The sequence below is a fragment of the Rhinoraja longicauda genome, chromosome 18 (assembly GCF_053455715.1).
Source record: "Rhinoraja longicauda isolate Sanriku21f chromosome 18, sRhiLon1.1, whole genome shotgun sequence".
Classification (NCBI taxonomy): Eukaryota; Metazoa; Chordata; class Chondrichthyes; order Rajiformes; family Arhynchobatidae; genus Rhinoraja; species Rhinoraja longicauda.
The window spans coordinates 39,588,811-39,611,192 of NC_135970.1; the positions used below are offsets into that span (position 1 = coordinate 39,588,811).

The 22,382-nt window shown below is 49.4% G+C and overlaps 1 protein-coding gene across 1 annotated transcript; it reads right to left on the reverse strand.

The window, feature by feature from the left end:
* Positions 1–265: 265 nt before the first annotated feature.
* On the reverse strand, positions 266–21,655 carry chst1 (carbohydrate (keratan sulfate Gal-6) sulfotransferase 1). Its single transcript, XM_078415546.1, has 3 exons — positions 21,558–21,655; positions 6,888–8,220; positions 266–380 (listed from the first exon to the last, which is right to left on the reverse strand). Exons 2-3 carry the CDS (start codon positions 8,198–8,200, stop codon positions 317–319), a joined length of 1,377 nt encoding a protein of 458 aa, XP_078271672.1. The 5' UTR covers positions 8,201–8,220; positions 21,558–21,655; the 3' UTR covers positions 266–316.
* Positions 21,656–22,382: the final 727 nt, after the last annotated feature.

Below are 22,382 nucleotides of genomic sequence, written 5' to 3' on the forward strand. Positions count from 1 at the left end.
TTTGGGCCAGATGCAGGAAGTGGTATTGGCTCGGTTAGATGGTTTGCTCGGCATGAAACGAGTTGTATAAGAAAATAACTGCAGATGCTGGTACAAATCGAAGGTATTTATTCACGAAATGCTGGAGTAACTCAGCAGGTCAGGCAGCATCTCAGGAGAGAAGCAATGGGTGACGTTTCGGGTCGAGACCCTTCAAGGTCACCCTTTCTCTCCTGAGATGCTGCCTGACCTGCTGAGTTACTCCAGCATTTCGTGAATAAAGGCATGGACGAGTTGGTCCGAAGGGTCTATTTCCATGCTGGTTTGGCTCCATGACTCAATGCTGGGCGGCTGAACAAAGAACAGAAAGTGATGGAAATGCTGAGCGAATCAAGCAGCACCTGTGGAGAAAGAAGCTGAGTTATGGTTTCAAGTCAGTGAATTTTTCATTCGTTATGAAAGATCGCCATCTGAAATGCTAACTCTACTTTCCTCTCCTCATATGCTGCTATTAGGAAAGATTAAAAAATACAAGATTAGGTTGCGATTGGAACTTTTTAAGCATAGCCTCTGTGAACATTCCCTGAAACCGAAGCACGGGAACCCGCAAGCATACACTGTGAATACTCGAGTATTCATTTAGTTTTGGAACATGCTTGTGAGCCTGAACCAAGCAGAAAAGGAGATCAGTCTAATCAGTGGAGAGAGAAACAGAGTTAACTTTACGATTTATGATCCATGCAAAAAAACAGAAACAAAAGATCAAAATACTTACAAGACCGCAATTTTTATTTTCAACAGCTTTGAAAGAATCTTAAAATGACAATATCCCATCTGTCGTTGTGAAACTATTTTTTTTCATGTGAATTGAAATAGATAAAGTGATTTTACGCCTCTCCTTGTCACTTGACTACTGATTTCTAAGGCAAGAACTGCCTGTTCTTTGGAGTTTAAGTCCATTCCTCCTGTAAAGATTACAATCCGTACATACATGTGTTTGTGTCATTCACAAAATTTTGGAGTAACTCAGCAGGTCAGGCAGCATCTCAGGAGAGAAGGAATGGGTGACGTTTCGGGTCGAGACCCTTCTTCATAATTTGGTAAATTTGATCCACATTGCACTGAAAAAATCAGGGGCAGGAGCAAGCCATACTTGTAAACATATTTAACTTGCAACATCCCATCTTGCAGCTTTTCTTTCTTTTCCAAAGGCAAAACCTCAAAGTCCTGCTGCACTCACAGAAGCCAAATTCACTTTTGATCCGATATTATTATTTTTCATGAAATACCAAAGACAAGATGCTGGAAATCTGAAATAATAACAGGAAAGATTGGGTGTACTCTGCGGGTCAGACAACACATTGAGAGAGAAGTGGTTAAAGATTCTGGTCTAGAGCATAGCCACAGACAAAAGCCCTTTCTGTATGTGTCTTGTTATCTTGTGGGGGATTTGAAACTCAGTAATTTTAAGTCAAGCTTTACCTATGTCTCTTTCTATTTGGAATATGGAAAATAATCGTTCTCGGGCGTCATTCTCTCCACGTTGAAAATCAGGATGTCATTATTCCCCGTGGCCGATAGAACACTGGTGATGAATGCACAGTGAATGCCAAAGCATTGGCCTCCCTTCCAGGGAATGACTGAAACCCACAGCAGCTCCACACACGGATGCTTTACGTTTGTCCCGGCTAAGTGCATGGATGTGTTCCAGAACGTAAACACGTACTCTGAGAAACGCACGTTTTCAGGAATGTTTAAAAAAACAAGTACACGAGACTTTATTTGGGAATTGATGTTCCATTCACAATAATCTGTTTTGAAATCCAAAATGCTGATGTACACCGGAGATGAGTTTCTGCTTAAATCAATGCAAATCCTCGACTGGGTCTATTTTAAGACTCTTAGTGCCAAGGGACATTGTCAACCTCCAAAGCATACAGATGATGCAATAAGATTTAAATTATATTTCTGGAGGTGAATGTTAGGAAAAAATGGACTAACTTCCTTTCCCGCTGTGGTTTGTAAACTTCCTGCCTGTCACGGACTTTCAATCAAACTCCAACTCCCAACACGCATTAATTAAAGGAACTTTCATTTCCATAGCTCCTGAAACATCCTCACAATGTCATAAAGTACATTATCATCATATCATATCATATATATATACAGCCGGAAACAGGCCTTTTCGGCCCTCCAAGTCCGTGCCGCCCAGCGACCCCCGTACATTAACACTATCCTACACCCACTAGGGACAATTTTTACATTTACCCAGCCAATTAACCTACATACCTGTACGTCTTTGGAGTGTGGGAGGAAACCGAAGATCTCGGAGAAAACCCACGCAGGTCACGGGGAGAACGTACAAACTCCTTACAGTGCAGCACCCGTAGTCAGGATCGAACCTGAGTCTCCGGCGCTGCATTCGCTGTAAAGCAGCAACTCTACCGCTGCGCTACTTTGAAATACTTTGGAAGGGTAGTCTTTGTTATAGCGTAGAAAACTTGGAGCCAATAGGACGATCATTTGAAATTGGATAATTAGTTTTATTGACATTTGAAGGATAATTATTGGCCAGTGTTACAGGAAGGATCACTATTCAGTTTGAAATACCATCACAGAACTTGTCTGATTTCGCACTGAGAAGCCGGCTAACTCCCTCGATTGCAGCACGGTGTCGCAGCGGGTAGAGATGCTGCCTCACAGCGCCAATGACCCGGGTTCGATCCCGAGTATAGGTGCTGTCTGTGTGGAGTTTGTACGTTCTCCTTGTGATAGCGTGGGTTTTCTCCGGGTGCTCCGGTTTCCTACCACTTTTCAAAGATGTGCGGGTTTGCAGGTTAATCGGCTTCTATAGATTGCCCCTGGTGTAGAAACATAGAATCATAGAAAATAGGTGCAGGAGTAGGCCATTCGGCCCTTCGAGCCTGCACCGCCATTCAATATGATCATGGCTGATCATCCAACTCAGTATCCCGTACCTGCCTTCTCTCCATACCCCCTGATCCCTTTAGCCACAAGGGCCACATCTAACTCCCTCTTAAATATAGCCAATGAACTGGCCTCAACTACCTTCTGCGGCAGAGAATTCCACAGATTCGCCACTCTGTGTAGGAGAGTGGGATGATATAGAACTAGTGTAGGGTAATCGATGGTTGGGATGGACTCGGTGGGCCGAAGAACCTGTTTCCACTCTGTATTTCTAAAGTGAACTAAATTGGATCAGATTCTCCCCAGAATTTGTGCAGAACACTCTAGATTGAAACGTGAAGCCATAAGATGGGAGGACTACATTTTGGCAGTCTTTTTTTCTTCTTCTTACACCGTCTCGGTCATGGCTGACCCTGGGTGATGCATCCCAGTTGTCTGCTTGCTCCACACCTCGGCTAGAGCAGCGTCGCTTGTGGCAGAAGAGACCAATGCGGGAGTCGCAAAGATCACATTGTGGACTCTGGTCAGTTGAAGTTGCTGATTTTGGAAGTACAGTCAAATCAATGCAGATATTCAAAAGTGAATTTCTTCTGGCAACTGTGTGCGGAGTTGCAGCTACTCCAGAGTGCTTTGAAAACTTTCAAACTAAAGATAACTTGAACAACTACATGTCACTTGTCACAAGGGCGCCAGTAGACCTCTGCTTGTTTTTAATGGGAACAGGCTTGTCCAGTGTTGTTTGGTAGAAATTTCTGGCTGGTCACAAGGACAATACTAACTGCATACGCTAATTGTGTTTAGGGTCTTACACATACCAACAAACAAACATGGGCACACACACACACGCATACACACAAACACACGCACAACAAAGGTCTATGCATCCCATGGATATTTATTTGACAAATCTCTAGCACCCGTTAGTGAGAATGAATGTGAAGCGTCCACAATGACTGAGTAACACTTGCACACGGTGCTTTTTATCTTACCATTTTACCAACAAGGCACAAGAGGGCTATTAAAATATGCATGCATGCACTGCACAAAAGAACAGACCACATGCAATGATGGTGACAAACACTCATTTGTTTTGTTCATCTGTGAGATAAAATTGCCCACTTCTGGATAAATCAATCTGTGGTTGACATACCTGACAACACTGGACAAATCTCAGCTTTCCCCCCTCTCTGTTCAGATTATTCCGAACGACAGGTTGGCTCTTCAACAGAGTCCGCCCGCCTGGCACAACCGAACACACACACATTTTGGCATGGACTCTAACACAATATACAAAATACCCGACGGACACCAGGACTGCTTCGAGAGGGGGAAATGGAAAACAGAGAAATTTCATAGTGTATTAAAAATACTTCAATACAGAAATGTTGGTTCCTTGAAGATATCTGACATTTTAGAAAGATACAATGCATTTAAAAAATATTCAAATATTTCACATCTTTAATAAACATATATTCACCCACATTAAAAAGTTGGGAATTCTGTCATTTTTTTTGAACTTCCTCCATATCAGAGAAGCTCTCTGAAACCTTGTGCGAGGCCGCAACTTAGTTTTATCAGCAGGATTTTTTGTGTGTTTGTGTTCGGGTTGCCAACCTTCCAGACTGCCCAGAGTGTCTACAGGGATTAGTCACCAGGATCTAAGCAATCCCTGGAGAAAACCATAGGGAGGCAGAAATAGATTTTCCAATTCCTTTCAAAACTTTGCCCTTCTATTTGTTTATTAAAGAGGCGTTTCGGTCCATGCCCCTCTGTGCGCATGGTTATGTCAGGTATGGAGGGTTATGGATCACGTGCAATCAGTTTAACGTGGTATCATGTTAGGCACTGACGTTGTGGGCTGAAGGGCCTGTTCTGTACTATGTTCACACAATGTAGCCGACGCTGACTGGGACATGTCATATCTGTTCCTAATTGCCCTCGTAAAGATGACACGATCCACCTCCTGGAACCATCGTCCCACTGTGCTGTCGGGGAAAGTTTCAGGATTTAGATTCATGACAATGATGGAACGGTGACATCTTTGGGATAATGCCTGCTATCTTGGAGGCACGCTCGTGGTTGGTGGCATCTCAACCTTCTGCCCGTCTCCTTTTGAATTGGACACATTCCGTAGTGTGTTGGAAGGAACTGCAGATGCTGGTTTAGACCGAAGATAGACACAAAATGCTGGAGTAACTCAGCGGGTCAGGCAGCGTCTCTGGAGAGAAGGAATGGGTGACGTTTCGGGTCGGGACCCTTCTTCAGACTGGACAAGGGTCTCGACCCGAAACGTCACCCATTCCTTCTCTCCAGAGATGCAGCCTGTCCCGCTGAGTTACTTCGGCGTTTTGTGTCCACCTCTGCATTGTAGACTTGGGAGAAGCTGTGAAAATAGTCAAACAGCACTGTGACAAGCCCTCGGTGGTGGCTGGATTTTGTAAGTTGGCCACACGGCACCCGTGTCTACCACCGACTGGCAGGGGACCGCGAATTCCAGGGGCGGGGGGACAGAGGCGACTGTCGTCATGGACCACGACAAGTCGATGGGCAGCCAGAAGGAGAACGCAGTGGGGACCTCACTGCAGAGGCCACAGGGAGACCCTCCATACAGCCCACCCTGCCACCACTGCCTCATTCCAACCTCACAGTTAGTTGCAAGGACCAGGCACTGACTGCGTTGGGATGCGGAGGAATCCTACTGTCCAGTAGTTGTGTCTTGTGCTGGTGTGAGTGACACAATATCATCTTAAAGGATTGTACCGGCAAGATGCGGGCAAAATGTTCCCAATGTTGGGGGGAGTCCAGAACCAGGGGCCATAGTTTAAGAATAAGGGGCAGGCCATTTAGGGCTGAGGTGAGAAAAAACTTTTTCACCCAGAGCGTTGTGAATCTGTGGAATTCTCTGCCACAGAAGGCAGTGGAGGCCAATTCACTGGATGTTTTCAAGAGAGAGTTAGATAGAGCTCTTCGGGCTAACGGAATCAAGGGGCATGGGGAGCAAGCAGGAACGGGGTACTGATTTTGGATGATCAGCCATGATCATATTGAATGGCGGTGCTGGCTCGAAGGGCCGAGTGGCCTCCTCCTGCACCTATTTTCTATGTTTCTATGATCGGAGTGAATGCTGAGAATGAAAACTAATCATTAACTTTTAAAAAAAGTAAGACACAAGAAATGCAACACTGTAGTCATAGAAACAGAAAATAGGTGCAGGAGTAGGCCACTCGGCTCTTCGAGCCTGCACCGCCATTCAATATGATCATGGCTGATCATCCAACCCAGTATCCCGTACCTGCCTTTTCTCCATACCACCTGATCCCTTTAGCCACAAGGGCCACATCTAACTCCCTCTTAAATATAGCAAATGAACTGGCCTCAACTACCTTCTGTGGCAGAGAATTCCACAGATTCACCACTCTCTGTGTGAAAATAAACTTTCTCATCTCGGTCCTAAAAGACTTCCCCCTTATCCTTAAACTGTCACCCCTTGTTCTGGACTTCCCCAACATCGGGAACAATCTTCCTGCGTCTAGCCTATCCAACCCCTTAAGAATTTTGTAAGTCGATCTAGCTGAGGAAACACAACATGTCTGAGACTTCTCAGGTCAGGGATCCTTCTTCAAACAGATGAAGAGTCTTGACTCTAAACATTGTCTGCCCATTCCGTCCACGGGCGCCGCCCGATCTGGTAGGTTCCTAGCACGTTGTGTTCTAATGAATAAATAACCTATTGCATATAAGGAAAGTAAAGGCTGGTTGATTATAATCATAAACTATGGTAGTGTGTTGGGGAGTTATTTGGCGGTGCCATCTATGTTGTTGTAGAGTGATCAACGCCTCCAATGATACATTCAACAAACGTTGGCAACCCTCTCTCTGTGTGTGCGCGCAGGGAAAAATTACCCAACAATGTAAGAACACTTTATATATAATAGATATCAAAAATATATCACCAAATGGCACAAACTATTGATAATTACAAAAAGGGTAGGAAGGTCCTGTCTTCGGCGAGACTGATAGAGACGTTTCTCAGCTCCTCGGCTGAGTTGACCATTTTGTAGCCCAGCTGTGCCAGGGTCAGGTTACAGATGTTCTGCACCAACTCCACCATGTCGAAGGTGAGCTTGAGCCTCCAACCCTCAGCGGTGGCGGCTGAGTCTCTCACGGTGGCGTACTTGTGGTTGCCGGAGGCACCGGCGCCTCTGGTGTTGTTGATGATCCATCCCTTGACGTTGGCGTCCAACGAGACCCCGAGGAAGCGGTAGATCTCCCTTGTCTTCTTCTCGGGCTCCCTGGCCAGGTCCTCGTACCGGACCAGCATGTACCTGCCCTTGAGCCAGCCGGGCCGGGCCAGGCCGGTGCCCGCCGACCGCAGGAAGTCGGCACAGGTGGTGCTCAGGTGAGAGGCGTCCAGGTTGTAGGGCTTACGGCCGCTGTTGCGCCAGATCCTCCAGGCGCGGAAGCTCTCGGGGAAGGTCTCTATGCGGGAGGCCAGGATGCCGCGGGGGTCCCTCACCAGCTGGATCACCTTCAGGTTGAGGAGGGGGTCTTCCAGGAGGGTCCGGAGGTCTCCCACCTCTGGGATCCGCACCGTCTTAATGGCGACGTGGTGGCGCTGGAGGCAGACGGACGAGGCCAGGGTGAGGTTGAGGGAGCCGCACTTGCGGACACACTCGCCCTCCTCCCACCTCTCGCCCTCGGCTCCCCCCTCCCCCGGCTCTGGGGGTGGTCTGGAGGTACAGACAGGCGGCGTACACAGCGCCCGGCTCGCACCCCTGCGGAACAGGCGCTGGGTCCGGTGGAGCTCCGGCGCCGGCTTGATGTAAGTCTCCAGCTCCTGGAGACGGCAGCCGAACAGCCCCCGGAGAAGGTCCCGGTACGCACCGAGCACCAGGCGGCGGCCGTCGGTCGCTGGGCGAACCCTGACGCTGGTGTTGATCAGCGCCGTCTGGACGTGGTACAGCGGCTCAAACAGGTAGAAGATGTCCGAGTGCTGGTTCAGCAGCTGCCCCACGAAGGACGAGCCGCTGCGGGTGGTGGCGAGCACCAAGATGTGGCTGGTGGCCGGCGATTGGGGCGGGCACGAGGTGGAGGTGGAGGTGGAGGTGGTGGAGGAGGTGGAGGTGGAGTCCGGCGCGGTCGGGCAGCCCCTCGGCTTGGACACCCGGCAGATGGCCAACGGCTTGGCGATGAAGCTCCGGATGGCAGTGTACTGGACGGCCAGCGAAGCCGCCACCAGCAGCAGCACCGCCTTCCACGAGCACTGCATGGCCCTGGCCTTGGATACAGTCATCTACGGTCCTCCTCCAACCCCTGCAACAGCACAGAAAACCCTGGGTCAGTCCACCAACTCTACCGCCTTCACCACCACAATCCCAAACCCAACACCCTTACACACACACACACACACACACAACATGGAACGAGGAACTTGGTCTCTGCCTTCATAACCACCATCCCAAACCGTACACCCTTACACACATAGAACATGGAACGAAGAACTTGGTCTCTGTCTTCATCACCACCATCCCAAACCATACACCCTTACTCCCGGTTGCCAAACACTTTCCCATCCCCATACTGACATAGAAACATAGAAAGATAGGTGCCCCTCAATCCAGCACCGCCATTCAATATGATCATGGTGGATCATTCACAATCAGTACCCCGTTCCTGCTTTTTCCCCATACCCCCTTGATCCCTGTAGCCCAAAGAGCTAAATCTAACCTTTCGGCCCTGGGCCTCCTCCACTGTCAGGGTGAGGCCACACTCAAACTTTAGTGTAGTTTAGAGATACAGCACGCAAACAGGACCTTCAGCCCACTGAGTCCGCGCCGACTAGCGATCCCTGCACACTGACACTACCCTACACACACGAGGGACAATTTACATTTGTACCAAGCCAATTAACCGATAATCCTGTACGTTTTTGGAGTGTGGGGGGAAACCGGAGCACCCAGAGAAAACCCATGCGGGTCACAGGGAGAAGGTACAAACTCTGTACAGACGTATTCAGGATCAAACCCGGGTATCTTGCATTGTGAGGCAGCAACTCTACCAGATAGAAAAGGCTTGGAGGGATGTGGGCCAAACGCGGGCAGGTGCGACTAGTATATATGGGGCATGTTGGTCGGCATGGGCAAGCTATGCTGAAGGGCCTGGACTGTATAACTACAGATGTGAGGGAATATGGAGCAAAGCGCAAATGACTGGAGGAACCCAGTAGGAAAGTACTGGAGGAAATGAACAGGTGACGTTTCGGGTGGGGAACCTTCTTCGGACCTCCGAGCCTGGGGAGGAGTTCCTCCCTAAAACGTTGCCCTGTCCATTCCCTCCACAGATGCTGCCTGATCTGCCGAGTTCCTCGAGCACTTTGTGTTTTGCTCCTAGACTTAGAACACAGTAGCCCCCCTCCCCCCTCACACTGCAACTGGATCCTCGACTTTCTGAACCACAGACCACAATCAGTAAAGCCAGGCTGTAAACCATCTTCCATCATATTTCCAGTGCCCCGCGTGGATAAGTTCTCAGCCATTGACTCCACTCCACACACAGCCAAACAATGCTCCACAACAAACAAACAACAACTACAGCATGGAAACAGGCCTGTCCGGCCCTACCAGTCCACGCCGACCATTCTCCCTGACCTAGTCTCATCTACCTGCACTCAGACCATAACCCTCCAATCCCCTCCTATCCATATACCTATCCAATTTACTCTTAAATAATAAAATCGAGCCAGCCTCCACCACTTCCACCGGAAGCCCATTCCATACAGCCACCACCCTCTGAGTAAAGAAGTTCCCCCTCATGTTACCCCTAAACCTTTGTCCCTCAATTCTGAAGCTATGTCCCCTTGTTGGAATCTTCCCCACTCTCAAAGGGAAAAGCCTACCCACGTCAACTCTGTCCGTCCCTCTCAAAATTTTAAAAACCTCTATCAAGTCCCACCTCAACCTTCTACGCTCCAAAGAATAAAGACCCAACCTGTTCAACCTCTCTCTGTAGCCTAAGTGCTGAAACCCAGGCAACATTCTAGTAAATCTCCTCTGTACCCTCTCCATTTTGTCGACATCCTTCCTATAATTTGGCGACCAGAACTGCACACCATACTCCAGATTCGGCCTCACCAATGCCCTGTACAATTTTAACATTACATCCCAACTTCTATACTCGATGCTCTGATTTATAAAGGCAAGCATACCAAACGCTTTCTTCACCACCCTATCCACATGAGATTCCACCTTCAGGGAACAATGCACAGTTATTCCCAGATCCCTCTGTTCCACTGCATTCCTTAATTCCCTACCATTTACCCTGTACGTCCTATTTTGATTTGTCCTACCAAAATGCAGCACCTCACACTTATCAGCATTAAACTCCATCTGCCATCTTTCAGCCCACCCTTCCAAAGACTTTGAAAATCTACCTCACTATCAACTACTCCACCTATCTTAGTATCATCTGCATATTTACTAATCCAATTTGCCACACCATCATCCAGATCATTAATGTAAATGACAAACAACAGTGGACCCAACACAGATCCTTGGGGTACTCCACTAGACACTGGCCTCCAACCTGACATACAATTGTCAACCGTTACCCTCTGGTATCTCCCATTCAGCCATTGTTGAATCCATCTTGCAACCTCACTATTAATACCCAACGATTTAACCTTCTTAATCAACCTTCCATGTGGAACCTTGTCAAATGCCTTACTGAAGTCCATATAGACAACATCCACAGCCTTGCCCTTATCAATTTCCCTGGTAACCTCTTCAAAAAATTCAAGAAGATTAGTCAAACATGACCTTCCAGGCACAAATCCATGTTGACTGTTTCTAATCAGGCCTTGATTATCCAAATAATTATATATATTGTCCCTAAGTATCTTTTCCATTAATTTTCCCACCACAGACGTCAAACTAACAGGTCTATAATTGCTAGGTTTACTTTTAGAACCTTTTTTAAACAAAGGCACAACATGCGCAATGCGCCAATCTTCCGGCACCATCCCCGTTTCTAGTGACGTTTGAAATATTTCCGTCATAGCCCCTGCTATTTCTGCACTAACTTCCCTCAATGTCCTAGGGAATATCCTATCAGGACCTGGAGACTTATCCACTTTTATATTTTTCAAAAGTGTCCGTACCTCCTCTTCTTTAATCCTTTAATCCTCCAATTGCCAAGTTTGCAGATGCCACAACTGTGTGGGCCAGATCTCAGACAATGACAAGGGCGGCACAGTGGCGCAGCGGTAGAGTTGCCGCCTTACAGCGCTTGCAGCGCCAGAGACCCGGGTTCGATCCTGACTACCGGTGCTGTCTGTACGGAGTTTTGTACGTTTTTTTCCCCATGACCACGTGACCTCCGAGATCTTTGGTTTCCTCCAGCACTCCAAAGACGTGCAGATTCGCTGGTTAATTGGCTTGGTGTAAGTGTAAAATTGTCCCCAGTGTGTCTAGGATAGTGTTGATGTGTGGGGATCGCTGGTCGGTGCGGACACAGAGGGCCGAAGGGCCTGTTTCCAAACTGTATCTCTAAAATAAACAAGACGGAATACAGGAAGAAGATAGAGGAGGTGGTGGCACAGTGTCAAAGCACCAATCTGTCCGTCAATGTCAGCAAGCCGATGGAGCTAGTTATCGACTTGAGAAAATGAGGTGATGTGCACTAGGGTTGCCAACTTCCAAACTCCAAAATACGGGACAAGGTGACATCACCGCCCCGTGCCCCACATGACCTCACCCAGCCAGCGGCCATGTGCTCCCGCTCCACCAATGGCGGCCGCCCGGGCCGGGAGGCGGGTTGCAACGCAACCTCCATTTGGCGAACACACAGGGCCCCGCTCTCCGAACACACTCCATTAGCCTACACTGTCCGGGCCTACAGCGGCCCCCGGGCCTACAGTGTCCGGGCCTACAGCGGCCCCGGGCCTACAGTGTCCGGGCCTACAGTGTCCGGGCATACAGTGTCCGGGCCTACACTGTCCGGGCCTACAGTGTCCGGGCTTACAGTGTCCGGGCCTACAGTGTCCGGGCCTACAGTGTCCGGGCCTACAGTGTCCGGGCCTACAGTGTCCGGTCCTACAGTGTCCGGGCCTACAGTGTCCGGGCCTACAGTGTCCGGTCCTACAGTGTCCGGGCCTACAGTGTCCGGGCCTACAGTGTCCGGGCCTACAGTGTCCGGGCTTACAGTGTCCGGGCCTACAGTGTCCGGGCCTACAGTGTCCGGGCCTACAGTGTCCGGGCCTACAGTGTCCGGGCCTACAGCGCGCCCCGGGCCTAATACGGGACAAGGGCGGTCCCGTGCGGTCCCGTGCGGGAGAAACAAATTCACCCCAAAATACGGGATGTCCCGGCTAATACGGGACAGTTGGCAACCCTACACACCACAGTCAGCATCAATGGGGCCAAAATGGAGACGATTGAGAGCTTCAAGTTCCCTAAATGGAAACGTTACCAACAATTTGTCGGGGACCACCCACATCGAAGATTCAGCCAAGAAACCGCATCAACACCTCCACTTCTCCAGGAGACTGAGGACGTTCACCATAGTTTTAGAGATACAGCGCGGAAACAGGCCCTTCGGCCCACCGGGTCCATGCCGACCAGCGATCCCCGCACACTAACTATTCTACACACACTAGGGGCAATTGTTACTTTTGCCAAGCCAATTTACCCTACATACCTGTACATCTTTGGAGTGTGGGAGCAAACCGAAGATCTCGGAGAAAGTCCACGTGGTCACAGGAGGAACGTACACACTCTGTACAGGCAGCGCCCGTAGTCGGGATCGAACCCGGTTCTCCGGTGCTGCGTGCTGTAAGGCAGCAACTCTACCGCTGCACCACCGCCCACGAATCTCCAATGACTCTTATACGGCACCCAAACCTCAAATGACTTCCACCAACTTCCACAGATTCACCGTAGAAAGCCGTTCGATCGGGATGCAAAACAACTTTCATTTGGAACTAGCTCTGCCCAAGACCGCAAGAAACCGCAGCGCAGTCCATCGTACAAACCAGCCAGCCCTCCATCGACTCCATCTACACTTCATGTTGAGAATGCCGTCAATATCACCATGGACCATCTAGATCCTGGTCATCCCACCATCTCCCCTCTCCAGTCGGGCAGAAGACCCCAAAGCTTGAAAGCAAACAGCATCAGATTCAGGAAGAGCTTCTAGCCGCTGGTATAAGAATACTGAACAGTCATTTCATAAACTAAATATATTGCCCCTATCTTCCAACCTACCTCATTGTGACCCTCGGTTTTTTTTCTTAATCTGCACTTTGTAGCTGTAACCCACAATACTGTAACACTCTATTCTGCCCTCTGACATTTCTCTATTGTACTTGTGTCTCACTTGATTATACCCGTGCACAGTATAATTTGACTTGTAGGGGAAAAAAACTGCAGATGCTGGTTTAAATTGAAGGTAGACACAAAATGCTGGAGTAACTCAGCAGGTCAGGCAGCATCTCTGGAGAGAAGGAATGGGTGATGTTTTGGGTCGAGACCCTTCTTCAGACTGAGAGTCAGGGGAGAAGGACTCTCGAGATATGGAAGGGTAAGGTGTGAAAACGACAGATCAAAGCAGACGCTGATAAGGAAATGTAGAACGGTACACTGTTAGCCGAGGGGGAGGTGACAAGGAGGCACATAATCAGTACATTTAATCAGAAGTACAATGAAAGATCTGTGCGACCCAGACTTGCATATAGAAACCAGGAACTGCAGTTGCTGCTTTACAAAAAAAGCGACAAAATGCTGGACTAACTCAGCAGGTCTGGCAGCAGCCTGAGTTACTCCAGCACTTTGTGTCCAGACTTGAACTTATTGCCATGGCAACTGGGAGCACATAATTAACTTTTACAAGCCTCTGGGAGATGAAATTCTTTCCTGATTCAATCACTAGGATCCCATTCCTTATCCCGAGACCTTTTTCGTCTCCTTTTGGACCTCCCCCACCAGAGGAAACATTCTACCAGCCTGAAGAAGAGGCCCGACCCAAAATGACACCGATCCATTTTTTCCAGAGATGCAAGAGAGGGCGACACGGAGGCGCAGCGGTAGAGTTGCTGCCTGACAGGACCAGAGAACCCGGGTTCCATCCCGACTACGGGTGCTGTTTGTACGGAGTTCGTATGTTCTCCCTGTGACCACGTGGGTTTTCTCCGGGTGCTCCGGTTTCCCCCCCAACTCCAAAGACAATAGACAATAGGTGCAGGAGAAGGCCATTCGGCCCTTCGAGTCAGCACCGCCATTCAATGTGATCATGGCTGATCATTCTCAATCAGTACCCCGTTCCTGCCTTCTCCCCATACCCCCTGACTCTGCTATCCTTAAGAGCTCTATCCAGCTCTCTCTTGAATGCATTCAGAGAATTGGCCTCCACTGCCTTCTGAGGCAGAGCATTCCATAGACATACAGGTTTGTAGGCTAATTGGCTTGGTATAAATGTAAGCTGTTGCTAGTGTGTGTGGGACAGCGTTAGTGAGAGGGGGTCGCTGGTCGGCCCGGACTCGGCGGGCCGAAGGGCCCGATTCCGTGCTGTATCTCTAACAAAAAATGCTGCGTGACCCGCTGAGTTACTCCAGCACTTTGGGCCATTACTACGTGTGGTTTATCTAACTCTGCAGTACCAATGGAATTAGACCTGGTGACAATGACACACATCCAGCTGGTAGAGTCGCTGCCTCACAGCGTGAGACACCCGGGTTCGATCCTGACCTCAGGTGCTGTCTGTGCGGAGTTTGTACGTTCTCCCTGTGACTGCGTGGGTTTCCTCTGGGTGCTCCGGTTTCCTCCCACGTCCCAAAGGCGTGCAGGTTTGTAGGTTAATTGGCCAATGTTAAATTGCCATTCATGTGTAGGGAGTGGATGCGAAAATGAGATAACATGGAATTAGTGTGGTCGATTGTTGTTGTGGACTTGGTGGGCCAAAAGGCCAGTCTCCATGATATATCTTTCAATTTGATTCAACGCGTGAGTTTAAATCTTGCCCCTGCAAACTTTACTTTCATAATTTACTGCGTCCGTGCGGACCAACCATCAACCATCACCCATTACACTTCTGCATAGAAATTCTGAGAGATAACGAAAGAGTGCTGCATTGGCTCATTCAATAGTCAATAGGTGCAGGAGGAGGCCATTCAGCCCTTCGAGCCAGCACCGCCATTCAACGTGATCATGGCCGATCATTCTCAATCAGTTCCTCGTTCCTGCCTTCTCCCCATTCCATTACAATTTTTGCTTTAAACGATGAATATAGATCACATTTATTACATTAATCAACCTAACTGTAGATTCCAATAAGAGACATGAAATAAGTACCTTCTGTATCTAGCAGGTGAGCGTGGAGATATTTAGTTTAGTTTAGTTTAGTTTAGAGATACAGCGTGGAAACAGGCCCTTCGGCCCACTGAGTCCGCACTGACTAGCGATTTCCGCACATTAGCTATCCTACACGCACTAGGGACAATTTACACACTGATGTGTGTAGCCAATTAACCTACAGACCTGGGTATTTATTCATAAAATGCTGGAGTAACTCAGCAGGTCAGGCAGCATCGCATCTCGGCAGAGAAGGAATCGGTGACGTTGCGGGTCGAGACCATTCTTCAGACTGAAGACCTCTTCTCTCCCGAGATGCTGCCTGACCTGCTGAGTTACTCCAGCATTTTGTGAATAAATACCTTCGATTTGTACCAGCATCTGCAGTTATCTTCTTTAACCTACATACCTGTACGCCTTTGGAGTGTGGGAGGAAACCGAAGTTCTCGGAGAAAACCCACGCAGGTCACGGGGAGCACGTACAAACTCCGTACAGGCAGCACCCGTAGTCGGGATCGAACCCGGGTCTTTGGCGCTGCAAACGCTGTAAGGCAGTAACTCTACCGCTGCGCCAACTGTAGATCTTTCTACCTAATAACAACCTCGATGGAATATTTTATGGATCTGCCTGAACAGAAAGGAGATCCAACTCGAGTAGCAGGAGAGGTGACAGTGCCCAGTCCCAAATACTGGCAAACATACTGCATCGATTGCATGGAGCAAGGGTTTGGGCAGAGACGCCTGTCTGCGTGTATAAGGTGTGGGGCGCAGTGAAACCTGCTGCCTGTCAGAATTTCAGCAGCTGAGAAGGGTTTGCAGAAATCAAAATACATCAGTTGAAGAGATTACAGGTGGGAGGCAATTTGTTTGACTTTGTTTGTTCGTCAGAAACTCACAATCATCAATACATTCTGCTGGTGCTATCACGGTAAAGTTGTAAAATGACCAACTTGGGAACATTGAAGTATACAGCCAAAGAACATGGAAAAGTACAGCACAGAAACAGGCCCTTCGGCCATAATGTCAGTGCCGAGCATAATGCCGACGTCAACTAACTTTATCATCCTACAGGTGACCCATAACTCTCCATTCCCAGCAGATCCTTGCACTTATCCAGAAGCTTCATATATTCACATTGGGTCAGTCTATGCAGGCAGTGAGTTCCGGGGATGGTGGTAAATGTATCCACCACTCTCTGTGTGAAAAAAAAACTTGCCCTGCACTTCTGCTTTCCACACTTTCCCTCTCCCCATCAAGCTATGCCCTCTAGTCTTTGACTCTCCACTCCTGGGTAGAAATGTTCTGACCGTCTACCCTGTTTTGCTAAGAATCTATGCAAGGAAGGGCGGCACGGTGGCGCAGGGGTAGGGTCGGTGCCTCACAGCGCCAGAGACCCTGGTTCGATCCTGACTACGGGTGCTGTAAGAAAATAACTGCAGATGATGGTACAGTCTGAAGAAGGGTCTCGACCCGAAACGTCGCCCATTCCTTCTCTCCTGAGATGCTGCCTGACCTGCTGAGTTACTCCAGCATTTTGTGAGTAAATATCTCTGACTACGGGTGCTGTCTGTGCGGACTTTGTACGTTCTCCCCGTGACCCTGTGGTGCTGCGGTTTCCTCCCACATTTCCAAAGACCTGCAGGTTAATTGGTTTTGGTAAAAGATTGTAAATTGGCGCTGGTGTGTTGGATAGCGCTAGTGTTGGTTGGCTGAGACTCGGTGGACCATTGGGCCCGCTTCTGTGCTGTATCTCTAGACTAAACTAAGTCCAGAACAAGGGGCCACAGTTTAAGAATAAGGGGGTAGGCCATTTAGAACGGAGACGAGGAAAAACTTTTTCACTCAGAGAGTTGTAAATCTGTGGAATTCTCTGCCTCAGAAGGCAGTGGAGGCCAATTCTCTGGATGATTTCAAGAGAGAGCTAGATAGAGCTCTTAAGGAAAGCGGAGTCAGGGGTTATGGGGAAAGGGCAGGAACGGGGTACTGATTGTGGATGATCAGCCATGATCACATTGAATGGCGGTGCAGGCTCGAAGGGCCGAACGGCCTACTCCTGCACCTATTGTCTATTGTCTAAACTAAAAGGGCCAAGTTTCATTCATTGGGGTAGTAATTGGAATTACACATCGCACACTGGGAATTTATATTTTATATTCGGAGATCGTACTTCACACACTTGAACAGTAATGAAATAGTATGTTTAACATGGGAATGATGACTGGATTTCAACACCACACACTGGGACTGTAGCAAGGGGCATACATCATATAATGAAACATTCCCAGGTATTCTACATTGCATACCTGGCTAATAAAAATGTCCTTCACATCACAAGACAGTAATTTGGATGATATGTCATGGGTTAGTGGAGACTGAGATCACATATCACGCATTGGGCCAGAAATTGAATTGATGTACTCAGACATTTGATGGGACCATACATCACCCACCCGGACATTGACTGAGATTGTAAATCACGCAGTGGGAAAATGACTGGAACGACTCGCCAGGACGAAGAGTGATTGAGATTTCACATCAGAGGTTGGGATATTAACTAGGATTATTTATCATACATTGTGGAGGAACAGGGATTAACTTGGATTATATGTCAATGACAAGACGTGTAACTGAAGTTATACATCATGGGATGAGCAAAAGAAATTGTACATCTCACCTCAGGGAAATTAATTGGGATTGTACATTTTATGGAGGGACATTAACTGGGATTTAACATCGTGTACAGAGAAATGTGAAGAACTACACGTCATCATTGACAAGGTATCTGAGACTGCTTCTTGTGCTGCCCGGGTCAGTAACTGGACTGTATTAGACATTACTGACACTATGCATCATTTGCTGAAACAATAACAAGGTTATAGCAGGACTCCCCCCCCCCCCCCCCCCCTGTACTCTTTGCATACTTTGTGAATTGTATACAAAACAAAGAATTTTACTGTACCTAGGAACATAACATAGAAACATTGAAAATAGGTGCAGGAGTAGGCCATTCGGCCCTTCGAGCCTGCACCGCCATTCAATATGATCATGGCTGATCATCCAACTCAGTATCCCGTACTTGCCTTCTCTCCATACCCCCTGATCCTTTTAGCCACAAGGGCCACATCCAACTCCCTCTTAAATATAGCCAATGAACTGGCCTCAACTACCTTCTGTGGCAGAGAATTCCACAGATTCACCACTCTCTGTGTGAAAAAAAACGTTCTCATCTCGGTCCTAAAAGACCTCCCCCTTATCCTTAAACTGTGACCCCCTTGTTCTGGACTTCCCCAACATCGGGAACAATCTTCCTGCATCTAACCTGTCCAACCCTTTAAGAATTTTGTAAGTTTCTATAAGATCCCCCCTCAATCTTCTAAATTCCAGCGAGTACAAGCCGAACATGTGACAATAAAGTAGATAATTGATCCTCATCGATCACTGGGTTACAACGCATTGTGTTGGGCAACAATCGATGCCCACTGCTACATCATAAACAACACCGCAGCGGTAGAGTTGCCGTCTCGCAGCGCCGGACACCCGGGTTCGATCCTGACCACCCACCGGTGTTATGTGTATGAGTTCGCACGTTCTCCCTGCGACCATGTGGGTTTTGGCTGAGTGCTCTGTTTTCCTCCCACATTCCAAAGACTTGCAGGTCTGTAGGTCTCTGCAAATTGGCCGTAGTGTGTAAGATAGAACTAGTGATCGATGGTCGGCGTGGACTTGGTGGCTCCGCGCTACATCTATCTCTAACCTAAGGGTTATCATAGAAACTGCTTTGTATGTTTAACTCCCTGCACATTCAGGAAGAGTAACTTAGATAGCTGTTGTGATATTGCAACGACTACTTTGTTGTATCACAAGGACTACTTTGTTTGCCTGTGTAATAACGTGTATATAAGAGAATGAGATAATTTGGTGGTCACTCTGGTTCCACGTAGCCGTGGAATAAACAGCCCGGATTTAAGCTCCAGCCTTTATAGACAATAGGTGCAGGAGGAGGCCATTCGGCCCTTCGAGCCAGCACCGCCATTCAATGTGATCATGGCTGATCATTCTCAATCAGTACCCCGTTCCCGCCTTCTCCCCATACCCCCTGACTCCGCTATCCTTAAGAGCTCTATCTAGCTCTCTCTTGAATGCATTCAGAGAATTGGCCTCCACTGCCTTCTGAGGCAGAGAATTCCTTTAAACCTTTTAAACACGTGTACTCGTGGTCCGTCCAGAGTCATAACACGGGCCACGAAGTACAACAATAGCGGCTTAATTATTTGGGGTTGGGTTGGGTCACCTTGCTAACCCCAACTCCATCACACTCCCCAAACCCACGGCGACGACCATTGAGGACATAGGTCTCACACAAGGGAACACCTCCATCTACAGGAGGAGGTCGTGGGGGTCTCCCTCCAAGTTGCACTTCATTCTGACCGATTTATTTCACTGTTCCTTTGTTTTCACTGATCTAAATCCCAGGACTTCCTCCCCCACCAGAGCTGGCTTTCGAACCACACTTTAAACAGAGTCATGGACTAACATGAGGTGTACAAAAGGTCATATTTTATGTTAGTTTTAGATACAGTGCGGAAACAGGCCCTTCGGCCCACCGAGTCCATGCTGACCAGCCGTACAATAAATAACGCCAGGCAGAATTTACGATGAAAAAAAAACGAAGCCAATTTACCTACAAACCTGTCTCCATGTCTTTGGAGCGTGGGAGGAAACCGGAGCACTCGGTGAAAGCCCACGCGGTCACGGGGAGAACGTACAAACCCCATACCGACAGCGCCCGTAGTCAGGATTGAACCCGTGTCTCTGGCGCTGTGAGGCAGCAACTCTACCGCCGCGCCACCGTGCACTTAATACCCAGACGACAGATCTCTGGTGGGTATCGTGTTGTTTCTTGAGGGCATTTAGACTCAATGAAATGGCTGTCTCATTAACCCGATTTCAACCACAATTAATTGCCTGGGTAATGTGGTCAAATATCTTGTGGTTGCAAAAGACATTGTACACATGAAAGTTTTTTTCTTTCTTCGCTGATTCTCATTAGTGTGGAGGGTAAGGAATTGTAGTGGATATCATTGAATCATGAGCGAGTGGGAAACAATTGAAATGCCAGCCAGCTTAGGCTGTCAGCCTTTGCAAGCAAACTTGTCAAATCAGACAATTCACCAGCTCTTTGTAAAGCGCTAACACCACAACGGTCCTGATGAGACCGAAAACATCAGAACGACACAGACTGCTGGAGTAACTCGTGTAGGAAAGAACTGCAGACGCTGGTTTAAATCGAAGGTAGACACTAAATGCTGGAGTAACTCAGCAGGCCAGGCAGCATCTCTGGAGAGAAGGAATGGGTGATGTTTCGGGTTGAGACCCTTCTTCAGACTGATGTCAGGGGAGGGGGCGGGACAGGGGTAGAATGTAGTCGGAGACAGTCAGACTGGTGGGAGAACTGGGAAGGGGGAGGGGATGGAGAGGGAGAGGGAAAGCAGGGGCGATTTGAAGTTAGAGAAGTCAATGTTCATACCGCTGGGGTGTAAACTGCCCAAGCGAAATATGAGGTGCTGTTCCTCCAATTTGCTGTTCCTCCTCTGACAATGGAGGAGGCCCTGGACAGAAAGGTCAGACTGGGAGTGGGGAGGGGGAGTTGAAGTGCTCAGCCACCGGGAGATCAGGTTGGTTGAGGCGGACTGAGCGAAGGTGTGAGCGAAACGATCGCCGAGCCTGCGTTTGGTTTCGCCGATGTAGAGAAGTTGACATCTGGAACAGTGAATACAGTAGATGAGGTTGGAGGAGGTGCAGGTGAACCTCTGCCGTGGAAAGACTGTTTGGGTCCTTGGATGGAGTTGAGGGGGGGGGGGGGGGGGGGAGGTAAAGGGACAGGTGTTGCATCTCCTGCGGTTGTAGGGGAAAGTGCCCGGGGATGGGGTGGTTTGGGGTAGGAAGGGACGAGTGGACCAGGGAGTTACGGAGGGAACGGTCTCTGCAGAACGCAGAAGGGGGAGGAGTTGGGAAGATGTGGCCAGTGGTGGGGTCCCATTGTAGGTGACGAAATGTTGGAGGGTTATGTGTTGTAGGCGACGGCTGATGGGGTGGAAGGCGAGGACAAGGGGGATTCTGTCCTTGTTGCGGATGGGGAGGGAGTGGGGGAGAGGGGGAGCAGGAGCGGAGCTGTGGGATGTAGAAGAGACCCCAGTGAGAGCCTCATCTATAATGGAAGAGGGGAAGCCTTGTTTCCTAAAGAATGGATCCCTTTACCGCCGGCTTCTGGATCTTTCTGATGAAGCCCGGCTGGCTGGTGTACAATACCTCATAATGCCAGATACACCCCAGGGGTCCCAGCCCGCGAGAGGGTCCGCATTTACAGCCACTCCGCGCTGCGCCATCGGGACCCGGGACAACGCCCCGGCTTGTGTCGAGCGGACAGTCTCGCTGGAAACGGCGGCTGCCAGAGACCCGGGGGGAGGGGAGGGGGGAGGGGAGTGGGGGGAAGTGAGAGGAGGGGGGATGAGGGGAGAGGGGGGATGAGGGGAGAGGAGAGGGGAGGAGTGGAGGGGGGGTGAGGGGAGAGGGGGGATGGGCGGGGGGGAGAGGAGGGGGGTAGGGGAGAGGGGGGAGAGAGGAGAGGTGAGTGGGGATAGAGGAGAGGAGGGGGAGCAGGGGGAGAGGGAAGGAGGGGGGGTGGAGAATCGGGGAGGGGGTATGAGGGGGGAGAGGAGAGGAGAAGGGGGGAGAGGAGGGGAGAGGGAGAGTTGGGGGAGGGTTGCAAGGGAGAGGAGGAGGGAAGGGGGGAGCCGGGGCTGGGCGAGGCAACGCCACCTGTTCCTTGCGCCGGGTCTGAAGGGTTGGGGAGCGGGGAGCGGGGAGGGTGAGGAGCGGGGAGGGTGAGGAGCGGGGAGGGTGGGGGGGGGGGGGGGAGGGTGGGGAGGGGGTGGAGGGGGGAGTGGGGAGGGTGTGCGGGGAGGAGGGAATGCCGGGCCGGACTGAAACAATGCACCTTTCTGAAGAAGGGTCTCGACCCGAACGTCACCCATTCCTTCTCTCCAGAGATGCTGCCCCGACCCGCTGAGTTACTCCAGCATCTTGTATGGGAAGGAACTGCAGACGCTGGTTTAACCCGAAGATAAGACACAA